The sequence below is a fragment of the Callorhinus ursinus genome, unplaced genomic scaffold (genome assembly GCF_003265705.2).
Source record: "Callorhinus ursinus isolate GAN/ISIS: 27379988/994484 unplaced genomic scaffold, GSC_fseal_2.0 scaffold40, whole genome shotgun sequence".
In the NCBI taxonomy this organism is placed as follows: domain Eukaryota; kingdom Metazoa; phylum Chordata; class Mammalia; order Carnivora; family Otariidae; genus Callorhinus; species Callorhinus ursinus.
In genome coordinates this window covers 3,062,418-3,079,535 of record NW_027397102.1, presented here as the reverse complement: position 1 = coordinate 3,079,535, position 17,118 = coordinate 3,062,418, and the positions used below count along the sequence as shown (strand labels likewise).

The following is a 17,118-nucleotide window of genomic DNA, read 5'->3' as shown; positions in this document are numbered from 1 at the left end:
CATTTTTGCTTTTGTTTCCCTTACCTCTGTAGATGTGTCTAGTAAGAAGTTGCTATGGCTGAGGTCAAAGAGATTGCTGCCTGTTTTCTTCTCTAAGACTGTGATGGTCTCCTGTCTCACATTTAGGTCTTTCATCCATTTGAAATTTATTTTTGTGTATGGTGGAAAAAAGTGGTCCAGTTTCATTCTTTTGCATGTTGCTGTCCATTTTTCCCGGCACCATTTGTTGAAGGGACTGTCTTTTTTCCATTGGATATTCCTTTTTGCTTTGTCAAAGATTAGTTGACCATATAGTTGTGGGTCCATTTCTGGGTTTTCTCTTCTGTTCCATTCCTTTATGTGTCTGTTTTTGGGCCAGTACCATACTGTCTTGATGATTACAGCTTTGTAATACAGCCTGAAGTCTGAAATCATGATGCCTCCAGCTTTGCTTTTCCTTTTCAAGATTGCTTTGGCTATTTGGGGTCTCTTGTGGTTCCATACACATTTTAGGATTGTTTGTTCTAGCTCTGTGAAAAATGCTAATGGTAATTTGATAGGGGTTGCATTAAATGTGTAGATTGCTTTCGGTAGTATAGACATTTCAACAATATTTGTTCTTCCTATCCATGAGAATGGAATGTTTTTCCATTTCTTTGTGTCCTCTTCAATTTCTTTCATAAGTGTTCTGTAGTTTTCAGAGTGCAAAGCTCTTAGAAGAGGTTAGGCTATTCCTAGATGTCTTATGTTTTTTGGTGCATTTGTAAATGGGATCAGTTCCTTGATTTCTCTTTTTGCTGCTTAATTATTGGTGTATAGACATGCAGCAGCGTTCTGTAAATTGATTTTATATACTGACGCTGCTGAATTTGTGTATCAGTTCTATCAATTTTTTGTTGGAGTCTTTCAGGTTTTCTACAGAGTATTGTGTTGTCTGCAAAGACTGAAAGTTTTCCTTCTTCCTTGCTGATTTGGATGCCTTTTATTTCTTTTTGTTGTCTGATTGCTGAGGTAGCACTTCCAGTACTATGTTGAACAATAGTGGTGAGAGTGGAATCCCTGTTATGTTCCTATCTTTAGGGGGAAACTCTTCAGTTTTTCCCCATTGAGTATGATATTAGCTGTGAGTCTTTCATGTATGGCCTTTATGATGTTGAGGTAGGTTCCAGTCTATCCCTACTTTCTTGAGGATTTTTATTAAGAAAGGATGCTGTATTTTGCCATGCCTTTTCTGAATCTGTTGAGAGGTTCTTATGCTTTCTTTTATCAATGTGGCATATCACATTGATGGATTTGTGGGTATTGAACCACCCCTGCATTGGCTTTTAGGTTTTTAATTCCATTCAGTTAATGTACAGTGTTATGTTAGTTTCAGGTATACAATATAGTTATTCACTAATTCCATACATCAGCCAGGGCTCATTATGACAAATGCACCCCTTATTCCCCATCATCTATTTATTCTACCCTCTTACCACCCTCCTCTCTGGTTACCATCAGTTTGTTCTCTATAATTAAGGATCTGTTTCTTGATTTATCTCTCTCTCTTTTTTTTCCCTTTGTTCATTTTTTTTGTTTCTTAAATTTCACATATGAGTTAAATCCCATGATATTTTTGTTACTCTGACTGACTTATTACAGTTAGCATTTTGCTCTCTAGCTCCGTCCAGGTTGTAGCAAATCGGAAGATTTCATTCTTACTTATGGCTAAATAATATTCCTCTGTGTGTGTGTGTGTGTGTGTGTATCTCACATCTTTATCCATTCATCTATGGATGGACACTTGGGCAACTTCCATATTTGGCTATTGTAAATCATGCTTTTTTAAACATAGAGGTACATGTATGCTTCTGAATTCGTGTTTTTCTATTCTTTGGGTAAATACCCAGTAGTGTGGTTGCTGGATTGTAGGGCAGTTCTATTTTTAACTTTTTGAGGAATCTCCATTCTCTTTTCCCACCAACAGTGCAAGATGGTTCCTTTTTTTTCCACATTTTTGTCAACACTTCTTTGTCTTGTGTTTTTGACTTTAGCCATTCTGACGGGTAAGGTTATATTTCATTGTTGTTTTGATTGCATTTCCTTGTTGATGAGTGATGTTCATCTTTTCTGTGTCTGTTGGCCGTCTGTTTATCTTCTTTGGAAAAATGTCTGTTCATGTCTTGTGTACATTTTTCAACTGGATTATTATTTTTTTTTTGGTGTTGAGTTTTAAAGGTTCTTTATATATTTTGGATATATAACCCTTTATCAGATACGTCCTTTGCAAATACCTTCTCTGATTCTGAAGGTTACCTTTTAGTTTGGTTGATTGTTTCCTTTGCTCTGCAGAAGCTTTCCATTTTGTTGAAGCCCAAGTTTATTTTTGCTTTTGTTTCCCTTGCCTCAGAGCCATATCTCTTAACATGTTCCTACAGCCGATGTCAGAAAACCTACTGCTTGTGCTCTCTTCGAATATTTTTATGGGTTTAGGTTTCACATTTAGCTTTCATCCATTTTGAATTTATCTTTTTGTGTGGTGTAGGAAAGTGGTCCAGTTTCTTTCTTTTGCATGTCACTGTCCAGTTTTCTCAACACCATTTCTTAAAGAGACTGTGTTTTTCTCATTCGATAGTCTTTCCTGGTTTGTCACAGATTAATTCACCATATAATTGTGGGTTTATTTCTGGGTTTTCTCTTCTGTTCAGTTGCTTTATGTGTGTATTTTTGTGACAATACCATACTATTTTGATTACTACAGCTTTATAATATAACCTTCATGTCTGGAATTATAATGCTTTTCTTTTTTTTTAATGTTTATTTATTTATTTTAGAAAGAGTAAGAGTGTGCATGAGCCGGGGGAGGGGTATAGGGAAAGGTGGGGAGAGAATCCCAAGCAGACTCCCTGTTGAGTGTGGAGCCTGTCGCGGGGCTCTATCCCAAGACCTTGAGGTCATGACCCAAGCTGAAACCAAGAGTCTGGTGCTCAAACTGACTGAGCCACCCAGGTGCACTTATGTTTTGCTTTTCTTGTTTCAGAAAAGATTACTTTGGCTATTGGGGATCCTTGTGGTCCATACAGATTTTAGGATTGTTTGTTCTAGCTTTGTGAAAAATGCTGGTGGTATTTTGATAGGGATTGTGTTAAATGTGTAGGTTGCTTTGGGTAGTATAGACATTTTAACAATATTTGTTCTTCCAATCCATGAACATGGAATGTCTTTACATTTCTTCATCTTCAATTTCTTTCATCAGTATTTTTACTTTTCAGAGTACAGGTCTTTCACCTCTTTGGCTAAGTTTATTCCTAGGTATCTTAATATTTTTGGTGCAATTGTAAATGGTATTGTTTTCTTAATTTCTGTTTCTGCCTCTTCATTATTGGTGTGTAGAAATGCAACAGATTTCTGTTTGTTGATTTTGTGTCCTGTGACTTCCCTGAGTTTATCAGTTCTAGCAGTTTTTTGGTGGAGTCTTTCATATGTTCAGGCATGGTTCTTCTAAATCTACTTTGTTGAGCTTTTTATCATGAGTGAATGTTGTAGTTTGTCAAATCTTTTTTTTGCTTCTGTTGAAATGATTATATGGTATTTATCCTTTCTTTTATTGTTGTGGTGTATGACATTGATTGATTTGCCAGTATTGACTGACCCTTGCAGCCCAGGAATAAATTGCAGTTAATCATGGTGTATGATTTTTGAAATGCGTTGTTGGATTTTGTTCACTAGCATTTTGTTGAGCATTTTTACATCAGTGTTTACCAGGGATGTTAGCCTGTAGTTCTCCTTTTTAGTGATTTCTTTGTTTTTGGAATCAGGGTAATGCTGGCCTCATAGAGTGAATTTGGAAGTTTTTATTCCTTTTCTGTATTTTTTAGTAGTTCAAGAAGAATAGGTATTAACTCTTCTTTATATGTTTGGTAGAATTCACCTATGAAGTCCTTTTTCCTGCTCTTTAGTTTGTTAGGGTTTTTTTGATTACTCATTCAATTTCTTTGCTGGTTATGGTTGTGATTGAATTTTCTATATCTTTCTTTTTCAGTTTTGGCAGTTTATATTTTTCTAGGCATTCATTCTAGGTTGTCCATTTTTTTTAGTATGTAGTTTTTCATAATATTCTCTTATAATTGTATTTTTATAATGTCATTTGTTATTTCTCCTCTCTAATTTATAATTTTATTTACTTGAGTACTTTCTCTTTTTTTATTTCTCAGTCTAGCTAGAGGTTTATATATTTTCTTGCTTTTTTTTAAGGAACCAGCTCCTTGTTTCATTGATCTTCTCTATTGTCTTTTTTATTTTCTAAATCATTTATTTCTGCTGTAATTTTTATTATCGCCTTCCTTCTGCTTATTTTAGTTTTGTTTGTTGCTCTTTTTCTAGCTTCTTTAGGTGTAAAGATGGGTTATTTATTTCAGATTCTTCCTGCTTCTGTTTTGCTCCATCTCAGGGGTTTTTGGTCATTGTGTTTTCATTTTCATTTGTTTTTCACGTAGTTTTTTATTTCTTCTTTTATTTTCTCATTGACCCATTAATTGTTTAATAGTATGTTATGTAATTTCCAAGTATTATTTTCTAGATTTTTCTTGTGGTTGACTTCTAGTTTAATAGCATTTTGGTCAGAAAAGATTTATGGTATGAATTCTGTTTTCTTGAGTTTGTTGAGGCTTGTTTTATGGCTAATATGTCATATTCTGGAGAATGTTTTGTGCTCTTGAGAAGAATGTGTATTCTGCTGTTTCACGATGGAATGTTCTGCATGGATCTGTTAAATTCATCTGTTTCAATGTGTCATTCAGAGGCAATGTTTCCTTGTTGGTTTTCTGTTTAGATGATCTGTCCATTGATGTTAGTGGGGTGTTAATATCTCCGCTATTATTTTTTTCTTTTTTTTTAAGATATTTATTGAGAGAAAGCACAAGCAGGGGGAGCAGTAGAGTGAGAGGGAGAAGGAGGTTCCCCGTTGAGCAGGGAGCCTGATGTAGAGCTTGATCCCAGGACCCTGAGATCATAACCTGAGCCAAAGGTAGACGCTTAACCGCCTGAGCCACCCAGACACCCCATCCCCACTATTATTGTACTATTATCAATTTCTTTATGTTTGTTATTTATTGTTTTAGGTATTTAGGTGCTCCCATGTTGAGTGTATAAATATTCACGGTTGTTATATCTTCTTTTTTAAATTTTTCCCTTTATGATTATATAGTGTCCTACTTTGTCCCTTGTTCCATCTTTGTTTTAAAGTATATTTTGTCTGATATAGGTATTGCTATTCTGGCTTTTTTTTTTTTTTTGACATCCATTTGGGTGATATATGTTTTCTCCATCCCTTCACTTTTAATCATCAGGTTCGTTTAGGTCTCAGATGAGTTTGTTATAGGTAGCATATGGATGGGTCTTTTTGTTTTTTTTTAATCCATTCTGTCACCCTGTGTCTTTTTTGGGAGCACTTAGTCCAGTTACATTCAAAGTAATTATTGATAGTTATATATTTAGTGTCATTTTATTATTCATTTTGTGGTTGTTTCTGAAGATTTTCTTTGATTCTTACTTGTCTTTTTCTCTTCCATGTTTTGCTGATTTTCTTTAGTGATATATTTGGATTTCTTTCTCTTTATTCTTTGCATGTTTATTAGTGGTTTTTGATATATGGTTACCATTAGGGTTTTATATAACTTCTGCATATAGCAGTCTGTATTAAGTTGATGGTCGTTTAAGTTCGAGCCCATTCTTTACTCCTCTCTTCCACATATTTTCAGTATCTGGTGTCATATTTTACATCCTTTTATTTGTTCCTTTATTGATTTTTTACAGAAACATTTATTTTTAATCCTTTTGGTCTCTCCTTTCAACTGAAAGAGTCTCTTTTAATATTTCTTGCTACTTTAGTTTTTCTATGTATGGTAAACTCTTTATTTCTCCTTCTATTTTGAATTATGATCTTTCTGGATAGAGTATTCTTGGTCACAGATTTTTCCCATTCAGCACTTTGAATATATCATGCCACTTTCTCCTTGCCTACAAAGTTTCAGCTTTAAAGGCTGCTGGTAGCCTTATGGGTTTTATGTTACTTTCTTCTTTTGCCTTAGTGCTTTAAAATTTTTTTTCACTATATTTTGTCAATTTAATTATAGTATGTCTTGGTATGTGTCTGCTTTTGTTGACTTTGTTGGGAGTTCTCTGTGCTTCCTGCGTGTGGATATCTGCTTCCTTTCCCAAATTAGGGAAGTTTTCAGCTATTATTTTTTCAAATAAATTTTCTGCCCTCTTTTCTCTGTCATTTTTTTTTTAAAGATTTTCTTTATTTATTTGACAGCAAGAGAGGGAACACAAGCAGGGGGAGTGGGAGAGGGAGAAGAAGGCTTCCTGTGGAGCAGGGAGCCTGATGCAGGGCTCGATCCCAGGATGCTGGGATCATGACCCGAGCTGAAGGCAGACACTGAACAACTGAGCCACCCAGGCACCCCTCTGTCATCTTCCTCTGGGATTCCTGTAATACAAAATGTTACTGTGTTTGATGGAGTCATTTCCCTATGTCTCTTCTCATTTTGCATAATATTTTTTTTCTCTTTTGTTTTGCTTCATTACTTTACATTACTCTGTCTTCTAGGTCATTAATTCATTTCTGCACTTCTTCCAGCCTGCTGTTCATTCCATCCAACCTGTTTTTCATTTTATTTATTGAGCCCCATCCCTCCTTTTTTAGATTTTATTTATTTATTTGAGAGTGAGCAGGATAGACAGCATGGGGGGGGTGGAGGGAGAAGACAGCTCCCCACTGATCAAGGAGCCCAGCACGGGGCTCCATTCCAGGACCCCAGGATCATGACTTGAGGTGAAGGCAGATTCACTTAACTGACTGATCCACCAAGGCACCCCTCATTTCGTTCATTGAACCTTTTATCTCTGCTATGTTATTTCTTATCTCTCTGTTAAGGGTCTCACTCATGTCTTCCTCTCTTTTCACAAGTTCAGTAAGTATCCTTATGATCATTCCTTTAAATTATTTATCAGGCATATTACTTATATCTGTTTCACTTCGATCTGTGCCTATGGCCTTGTTGTGTTCTTTCATTTGGGATAAATTTCTCTGTCTTGTCATTTTTTCTATGTCTCTGTGTGTGTTTCTGTATGTTAGAAAAGTGAGTTCAGTCTCCTATTCTTTAGAGGATAGGCCTTATGAAGAAAAGGTCTTGTAGTGATGTGCCATATAGTGTCCTCTGTTCCCTAGGGTCTGGTGTTTGTGGGAATGTCTCCAATGGGTGCTGCATGTGCTTTGTTGTTTTGTTCTGGCCGCTTTATCCTTCACAGCCGCCGTCTGCAGAGACTTTCTTTGCCTGTTGTGGGCAGTGTTTGATTTCTTGCAGGAATGTGGCATCTTTTAACTAGGCGTGCTGAGGTCTGCTTGTGAAATGAGAAGTGTTGCAACTGCTGCTGAACTGAGATCCTGAAAACTCCCAGGTCGGGAGACACGGTGTGAACAGGGATTTGGGTTGGTCTTCTGGGGGAGAGGGCCTTCTGCCCTGGTACTAAGCAAAGCATGACTCAGAGGGGTGCTTCTGCTGGAATGCTGGCAGTTGGGCTTAGTCTAAGCAAGTTAGGTAACAAGTGTCAGTGCTCTTCTGCTTCCCACAGGTGACCTTGTGCTTATGCTGAGGGGAGGGTTGGGAAGATGATGTTGCCAGGTTTCTTTGTTCCTGTAGGGGTCTCTTTGTGAATGCTGTTTCCCTGGGATGTGGTCTGAGATGAATGAATACCCTCCCCACTGTGTGCCCCAGGTACTCTTCATTTTGCTGCCATGCTGTATGTCCGTGCACTGTTTGCCTTCTCTCCAAGAGCAGCACATTGTCCTCTGGGCTGTATCTCAGTCATGCCTGCTGACCTTTAAAACTCTGGACTTCAAGCCCCACTGGTTTCAAGAACTCACCAAATTCAGCCTCTTCACATTCCAAGCCAGTTGCTTTGGGGATTCATTTTCCCTCTGTGCTCCCCTGTGTGGTAGACTGTCTTTTGTCCTTCTCCACTACCACATCTCCCTCCCCACCACAGTGGCCTTGAACCGTTTCTGTCCCAAACCACATCTCTGTACTTTCTACCTTCTTTGATGTGGCCTCTTCTCTACCTTCACTTGTGGAGTTTGTTCTGCCAGTTTCTTTAAGTTAATTTCTGGGATATTTATGATGATTTGATAGTTATTTTAATTGTGGGATGAGGCGAGCCTAGGGTCCTCGTACTCCACCTTCATCTTCCCAAGATATCAATTCAGAACACTTTAGAATGGAAAAGTACTGTATAACACCGTTCTCTTCTAAATTGGCAATGGCAGTTTCTGAGTTTGTGGGGAGGCACATTGGGCAGAGACTAGGGACTTAGTCGTAGTTTTGGTATGGTTATTTCTTATATTCATATTATTATTATTGATCATAGGATCATGGAGCTTTAGAGTTAGAAGAACCTTATACATCATGTAATCAAACTCTGTCTTTTTATATATTATATCTCTTTCCCCGTACTTTGCCTGGTATGGAAATTGTGACCTTTGGTTGGTTGCTTTATTGTTTAAAGGTAAAAGAAAACAAAACTAGTAAATTGTAAGATTGTTTTATTTTAACTTTCTTGCCGGTATTTTAGTTGAAGATGGTAACTTAATTTGTTTTCTTGTAGGTGGTAAGTTTTCTTCATACGGTTCTTTTGTGTGACAAATTGGATTTCAGCACAGCTTTAGTGGTTTGTCCTCTTAATACCGCTTTGAATTGGATGAATGAATTTGAGAAGTGGCAGGAGGGATTAAAAGATGATGAGAAGCTTGAGGTATTATAATTTAAATATTTTCTTTTATTAAAATAACTACATGAAATTCATATAGTAAAAGATTTTTAATTACCAGTTATGCATATTTCCATGGGAATATGCAGTATTCCTACATTCCTAATAGCTACCTTTAAGAATCTTTATTTTCCCACAAAAGGTCTCTGAATTAGCAACTGTGAAACGTCCTCAGGAGAGAAGCTACATGCTGCAGAGGTGGCAAGAAGATGGTGGTGTTATGATCATAGGCTATGAGATGTACAGAAATCTTGCTCAAGGAAGGAATGTGAAGAGTAGGAAACTTAAGGAAATCTTTAACAAAGCTTTGGTTGATCCAGGTAATATATTAACAGGCACTGAGATAAATAAGCAAGTTGAATAAAAAATATGCTGATGTTCTGTTTAACAAGCAAATACTAAGTATCTGGTTTTTGTTTCATTTGTCCTTCTGGTTTTTTCCTTCTTTCTGTTTCTTAGTACAATTTTATTAAGGTAAAAGCCTTAGTGTTGCCAAATTTTCAGAATTCAGTTGCTGAGTCTGGAAGTGTTTGAGGTTTTTAGGGAGATCTTGTAAACTAAAAATGCATCAGGTGCCTAAGTCACAATTGCAGTTTCTTCCAACTGTCTGAATATTAGATGGTAACAAGACCTCTCTCCATACTCTGGAAACAGTTAAATTTCTTTCCTAATTTTATGTCATTAGAAGAATTGCTACATGTTTTTTTTCCCGTGTTTTAAAGTGTCATCACTATGGAAGGTTAATATTTACAATACTGTCTAGCCTTATGACAGTAATTCTCATAATGCAAGATCCAAATATTTAATTCTTATTTGGCACTTGGAAAAGCAGCAAGTTGTATTATTCACAAAACTAATTAATTTTTAATTATTTGTATTTTTTTAAACTTTATCTTATTTAATCTAGTTACTTTGAAGCACTTATTGAGGCTTTAGATGTGTGTTAAGAAAGCCTAATTTTCACTGTCAAAATAACATTATTCTTTAGAATCCATCAATTTGCCTCTTTTTTATTAAATTTTATTTATTTTCAGGTTTATTCAGATATAATGGACAGAGTTGTAAAATATTTAAAGTGTACAATGTATGATTTTGATAAATGTATACATTTTGGAAGTGTTACTGAGAGAATGAAAAGGAAAGGAGCCTCAGTTATTTTCACTGCCCACATTAAAGAATTACAGGAGAGTAAAATGAAAGAAAAGCAGAGCAAAGTTTTATTAAAGTATACCAAAGCGGGGGTCGCCTACTCAAAAGAGACAAAGACCCAGAAAACTCCTGGGTGTGGGCTTATATCAGTTTTTTCTTTTGGGTGGGTCCTAGGGTCAAAACATTTGAGTGACAGGCCTGGATTATATAATGATTAGCCAACTATCCATGTCCTTTCCCAAAATATATTTGAAATGCCTTAATGGGGTAGGAAACCACAACATTATTTCTATTTTAGAGACATCGGTCAAATAAGGACAAGTGACTGCTTTCTGCACAAGTGCAACAAGCACAACAAACTTAACTCTAACTCTGTCGGAATGTTGTAACTGCAAACTGACTGCTAGATGGGTGGAATGGGGTGGTCCCTGGGTGGTCCTCAGTTGGGGGCTCTCTATCAGGACATCTGGTTCCATCCTCCTGTTGCTTAGGCCAAGCCTAACAGAAGGATTCACCCCTTTGAGTTACACATCTATGACCTCACATATTTACTATCCCCATTTTTTTTTGGTGAGAGCATTTAAGTTTTACTCTTTTAGCAAATTTTAATTATACAGTACAGTGTTATCAGCTATACTTATGTTATAAATTAGATTCTCAGACCTTATTCATCTTATAACTGAATGTTTGTACTGTTTTGCCTCTTTTTTAAGATAATGGTTTAATTAACGTGTACCAAAGTAACATTGCCATTGTAAATCTAAGGCTCAATAAGTTTATCAAGTATTTGTCTGAAAGTTCTGTGGTTTTATTGTCAGAGAACTTTAAGCTGGTGAATAGTATTGCAACAGATTTTTAAGAAGATTGCTTTGGAATAGGTAAAACAACAGTTTCAGATGCTTAACATTGTGATTTGTTCATGAGGAAATAAATTTTTAAAAAATTAAAGCTTGACATGAAGAATAACATTTGTTATTTCCATGTAAATCATTTAGTGACATTTTAAAAATGTTTTACTTTGGAACAATTTTTTTACAGAAAATGTGAAAGGATAGTAAAACCAAAAAACAGAAAACAACAATAAACAAACTCCCATATTCCATGTGCCCAGATTTCCCACTGTTAACATTTTACATTGTCATGGTAGATTTGTCAAAACTAAGAAATTGATACATTGTTGGCATATGTTAACTAAACTCCAAACTATATTTGAATTTCACCATTTTTCATGTCCACATTCTGTTCCAGGATCTGATCTAGGGTGTATTACACTGCATTTAATTGTCATGTCTCCACAGTCTTGTCTGGTCTATGACAACTTCTCAGTCTTTATTTTTCATTATCTTGTCAGTCTTGAATGTTGTGCAAGTAGTCTATAGTGTTCACTAGTGTGTGTTTGTTCTTCTTGTAATTAGACTGGGGTTATAGGTTTTTTAAAAAATTTGCCAGAGGTGAAATACCTTTCTCATCACATCATATCCAGGGTACATTAGATCTACATGACATTACTGGATCTACTATTTTCGCTTGTTTCTACTCTGTTCTTTGGAAGTCAGTCACAAAATCTAGCTTACCCAAGTTGGGGGAAGGCAGAAATTAAGCTCTGTCTCCCTTAGTGGCCATTATCTGCACATAAAATTTGGAGTTTTTCTTTAAGAAAGATTTGTCCTTTCTACTTACTTATATAATCAATCATTGATTTATATCAGTACAGACTATTATTAGTTTATATGTTAGATTATAAACTAATGCTATGTTATTTATTTTGTTGTTCAAATTGTTCCAGTTTGGCCATTGAGAGCTCTTTCAGGTTTGTAGATTGGTTCCTGTATCCCTTTGATATGTCATACTTTTGTTGTTGTTTTAAGCACTTCATTACTTTCTGGTACTATAAGGTACTCTGGGCTTATGTTATATTGCCTCTGCCTTCTGCCCCAGAATTAACCATTTCAGTAGTGTGCCATGGTGCCTTTTATTGAAAAATGGTGTTTACAAACCAAGATCTGGGTGCTTGGGAATGTTTGTTGCTATTGGAGTATCTTTGCTTCTAGGTCCTCTCAGCAGGTGATATGTGTACAAATCTGCATTTGCACACAAATCTTTTTTTTTTAAGATTTTATTTATTTATTTGAGAGAGATAATGAGATAAGAGAGCACGAGAGGGGGGAAGGTCAGAGGGAGAAGCAGACTCCCCGCTGAGTGGGGAGCCCGATGTGGGACTTGATCCTGGGACTCCAGGATCATGACCTGAACTGAAGGCAAGTCGCTTAACCAACTGAGCCACCCAGGCGCCCATCTGCGCACAAATCTATCCCTTTGTGTGAGTGCATAGAGATAAACTTGATTTCATAATGGTGTCTTCGAGTCTAATCCAGTATTATAGTGTTCATTTTCACCTTCTTTGTTAATCTGTTACTTACTTTTCCAACTATGAGAATCCTGGCTCCAGCTATCCACCATCCATTTATTTATTTATTTGTCCAAACTCATTATACATGCAAAGTAATTTCAGAATTGTTAACCTGTACCTCTGTGAGAAACAAGTTTACCAACTATAGTACAGTGTTTATATGATTGTTTTTGTCTATGGCTTTATAATTTATAATTAAAATATTTTCTAAAGTCACTTAGGTCAGTTCCTTTGTTTTATTATTTAGATACATTAAAGTTTATTCTTTGTAATATGGAGTTTATTGGGCTTTGACAAACGAATAATCTGTTTATAACCTCATTACTTGCCTTTTTTAATTCATAGCACAGTTACTTACTTTAAGTCATCCTAAACATTTATTCATTGTGGTAGCTTGAATATTAATCTGCATTATCCCACATTTTAATTTAATGACTAGAGTTTATTGCGGTAAAAATACACATAACATAAAATCCATTTAACCATTTTAAAGTTTACAATTCAGTGGCATTTAATGTATTCACAATGTTATGTAACTATCACAACTATTCCCTTGAACTCCACAGCGTTTTCATCACCTCAGAAATTCTGTACTCATTAGCAGTCATTCCCGAATGCCCTATCCCCGGGAAACTACCAATGTACTTTTTGTCTCAGTGGATTTGCCTTTTCTGGACATTTCATAAAAATATTTCTGGACATTTTGTAAAAGTGAAATCATACAATATCTAACTTTTTCTTCACTTAGGGTAAGGCTTTCAAGCTTTATTGTGTTGTAGCATGTTGCCAGTACTTCAATCCTTTATGCACACACAGAATATTAATTTAAGGTACTGTTTGATTTAAACAATAAAATAGACCTATGTAATTATATAAAATAATGACAAATTTCCATGGTGTATTGAACTATTTCAGTCAGGCTTTATTTTTGAACAGGAGAACTTTTGTCTAAGCCTCTTGCTAAATCCCTTTTCTTCCACTCTCCAGAGCCTCATGACTACATTCTCCCTGTACTTTGTCTAGAATGATTTCTACAGTAGCTATTTTCAAATCCTACCACCTCATTGGAATGAGGTTTTCCAGAAAATACATTTCCAAGATTATTAAAACTTATTTCTTTTAAACATTAAAGATTTTAAAACTTTTTAATGTTAGAATGTTAAATACATTCCTATCTTAGTAAATAGAATATGAGTAACATCTTTTAGGTTTTTGTTGACTCAGGATTATTCATGAATATATTTACTTTTATTCTTTTTTTTTTAAAGATTTTATTTATTTATTAATGAGAGACAGAGAGAGAGAGAGAGAGGCAGAGGGAGAAGCAGGCTCCCAAGGAGCAGGGAGCCCGATGCGGGACTCGATCCCAGGACCCCGGGATCATGACCTGAGCTGAAGGCAGACGCTTAACCATCTGAGCCACCCAGGCACCCCTACTTTTATTCTTTCTTCCTACTTTTATTCCCTCAGATATCTTTACTAAGGATAGGGTCCCCTTTCCTTTCATTGTCACACTAATAAATAGTTCTTTTTAAGTTAAATTATACAAGCAGTACATGTTCTTGAGCAAAATATAAACAGAAGGAAAAGGTGTATATTAAAAAGTAAAAGTTCCCTTCCTCCCGTTTCACTGTTGTTTCCTGTATATCCAGAATTTTTTTGTGTTTATGCAAACAAGCATGTACTTTTTGATATAATTGACCTATGGCCTTATAGTAGTTTCAGGTACACCACATAATGATTCAATATATGTATATATTGCAAAATGATCACCATAATGAGTCTAGTTAACATCCCATCAACCACATAGTTATAATTTTTTTCTTGTGATGAGAACTTTTAATTACTCTCCCAGCAACCTTTAAGTATATAATACAGTATTGTTATTTATGACTAGCATGCTGTATATTACATTCTCAGGACCTATTTATCTTGTAATTGGAAGTTTATAACTTTTGACCATCTTTACCCATTTCACTCATTCCTATCACCTGCCTCTGGCAACTACCAATTTATTTTCTGTATCTTTCAGTTTGTTTTGTTTTGTTTTGTTTTTAGATTCCATGTAAGTGAGATCATAGAGTTATTGCCCTTTTTGGTCTGATTTATTTCACTTGACATAATGCCCTCAAGTTTCATTCATGTTGTCACAAATGGCAGCATTTCCTTTTTTATGGCTGAATAATAAACCATTGTATATAGATACATACCCTACATTTTCTTTATCCATTCATCTGTCAGTGGACTTAGGTTGTTTCCCTGTCTTGGCTCTCACAAATAATGCTGCAGTGAGCATGGTAGTTCAGATACTTCTTTGAGATAATGATTTTGTTGGATATATACCCAAAAGTAGAAATGGTGGTTCATGTGGTAGTTCTACTTTTCAATTTTTGAGGAACCTTCATAGTGCCTGCACCAATTTACATTCTTACCAATGGTGCACAAGGGTTCCCTTCTCTACACATCCTCACTAGCACTTATCTCTTGTTCTTTTGAGAATAGCCATTCTAACAGGTGTGAGGTGATACCTCATTGTGGTTTTGATTTGCATTTTCCTGATGATTAGTGATGTTGAGGTCTTTTTCATGTACCTGTTGCCCATTTGCATATCTTCTTTGGAAAATTCTCTAATCAGATCGTCTCTCCACTTTTTAATCAGATTGTGTGGGTTTTTTTTTCAAGCATGTATTTTATATTGCTGTATTTAGAAGCCCAAGACTACTCTCAGGTTAAGTAATTTACTAGGACTCAATACAACTCAGAAAAGCTGTTATACTCGTGGTTATGGGTTATTACAATGAAAGGATACAAATTAAAATCAGCAACAGGAAAAGGCACATAGGGCAGGGTCCAGGAGAGTTCCAAGGCTGATCTGTCAGTGGAATTATGCAGACAGCAGTTACTTCTTCCAGCAATGATACATAAAAGTAAATACGGAGTGTTGCTGACCAAGTACACTTTTACAAACCTTGGTGTTCAGAGTTTGGACTTGGTCACATAGACATGTTTGACCACCCATGTGACTGATCTTAGTCTTTAGTCCCTCCAAAGGTCAAGAAGATGCCATATGGCCCAAAGGCCCCACTGCCCCCATAAATGACCTCATTAGACTATGTGGTGTGTGTCCCAAGCGATCCAGGTAAACAAAGACCATCTTCTTAGGCAAGACATTCCAAGTTTAGAGTTTACCTCCCAGGTGCTGAGGGCAAAGGCCTAACCTTTCTTTGGGCATGGTTAATCTTTTACTACATATATGTATACATAGATAAAATCACCCTGTTTGAGGTGGCTTTTTTAAAAGATTTTAATTATTTATTTGACAGAGAGAGAATACAAGCAGGGGGAATGGCAGGCAGAGGGAGAGAGAGAAGCAGGCTCCCTGCTGACCATGGAGGCTGATGTGGGGCTCAATCCCAGGACCCTAGGATCATGACCCAAGCCGAAGGCAGACGCTTAACTGACTGAGCCACCCAGGTGCCCCAGAGGTGGTTGTTTACATACAAATAGTATCATAATATAGATTGTGCAACTTGCTTCTTTTTATTTAATAATGTATTTGGCATATATTTCCAGGTTAGTACATAGAGATCTCTATCATTAATTTTAGTTTTGCAACATTCCATTATAGTTTTATTAATGCCCTTTGAAAAGCTTTTAGGTTATTTTCAGTTTTCCACCAAAACAAGCAATGCTTCAGGGACTATTTTATGTATCTTTGGGTACTTGGGGAAGTAATACCTTTAGGATAAATTCCCAGAAATTGAAATATGGGTCAAAGGGTGCATACATTGTACATTTTAATAGGTACTGTAAAGTTGTCTTCCAAGATATCTGATAGTAATTTAGACTCTCACAAAGATTGTATGAGAGTACCTGTTTTACCATACCCTCATGAACAGTGAATATGGTGGTGAAAATCACTTAAGTCACATGTAAAAGGCAATTTTTCTCCTCGGAGAATTTTTAGGATTTAAAAAAACAGTATGTAGTCTTTTAATACAAAGCTAGGTATAGATTTTAGTTTTTAAGAAAGTATATAAGTAATTTTAAAAAGTCTTAATATTTGTGTAGCCCCATCTGAATACTGATTAACAATTACATTGTTTGATCAATCATACTGAAGCATTTATTTTTGAAATCATGTAGAAGATAAATTTTCTCTACTGCCTAACAGATAGGGAGTAATTTGACAACTGTTATTGTTAAAATGAATATTTAAGTAGTATGTATGTATATTAACCAGCAAGCAAATTGTATGTAAACCATACTTTAGAAAACAATAATATGTTATTTTAATAAAGTGTATATGTTTCTTTTGAAAGAGTCCCTTTCAGCTGTAAGCTGTTATATAGCTTGGAAAGTGTTCTTCCCATCCGCCCTGTAGCCATATAACAATCATTTTAGCTGTCCTTTCAGTTAAACTTTCCCCCTGCAAAGAGTGTTCATTATTTGGAATATGTTAAATGGGAGATACTGCAGAGTCTGTTGTGATTTATTTATTTTTTATTTTTTTTAAAGATTTTATTTATTAGAGAGAGAGAGAGAGAACACGAGTGGTAGGGGCAGAGGGAGAGGGAGAAGCAGACTTCCCGCTGAGCAGGGAGCCTGATACAGGGCTCCTCGATCCCAGGACCCTGGGATCATGACCTGAGCCTAAGGCAGACACTTAACTGACTCAGCCACCCAGGCGCCCCTCTATTGTGATTTATATGGTATTCTTTAAAAGGTAATTTTTGAAATTTGTCTTTTCATGTATATATAAATTGCTAGTAGTC

General features: G+C 35.9%; 1 protein-coding gene across 9 annotated transcripts in view; it reads left to right on the top strand.

The window, feature by feature from the left end:
• The window catches only part of ATRX (ATRX chromatin remodeler), a 297,464-nt gene that overhangs the window by 178,571 nt on the left and 101,775 nt on the right, over nt 1–17,118 (top strand). For all 9 annotated transcript variants that reach the window (XM_025883129.2, XM_073880898.1, XM_073880897.1 and 6 more), the window contains 2 exons: nt 8,623–8,769; nt 8,927–9,104. In XM_025883129.2, the coding sequence (XP_025738914.1) occupies nt 8,623–8,769; nt 8,927–9,104 (325 nt within the window). The remainder of the gene's footprint in view (nt 1–8,622; nt 8,770–8,926; nt 9,105–17,118) is intronic.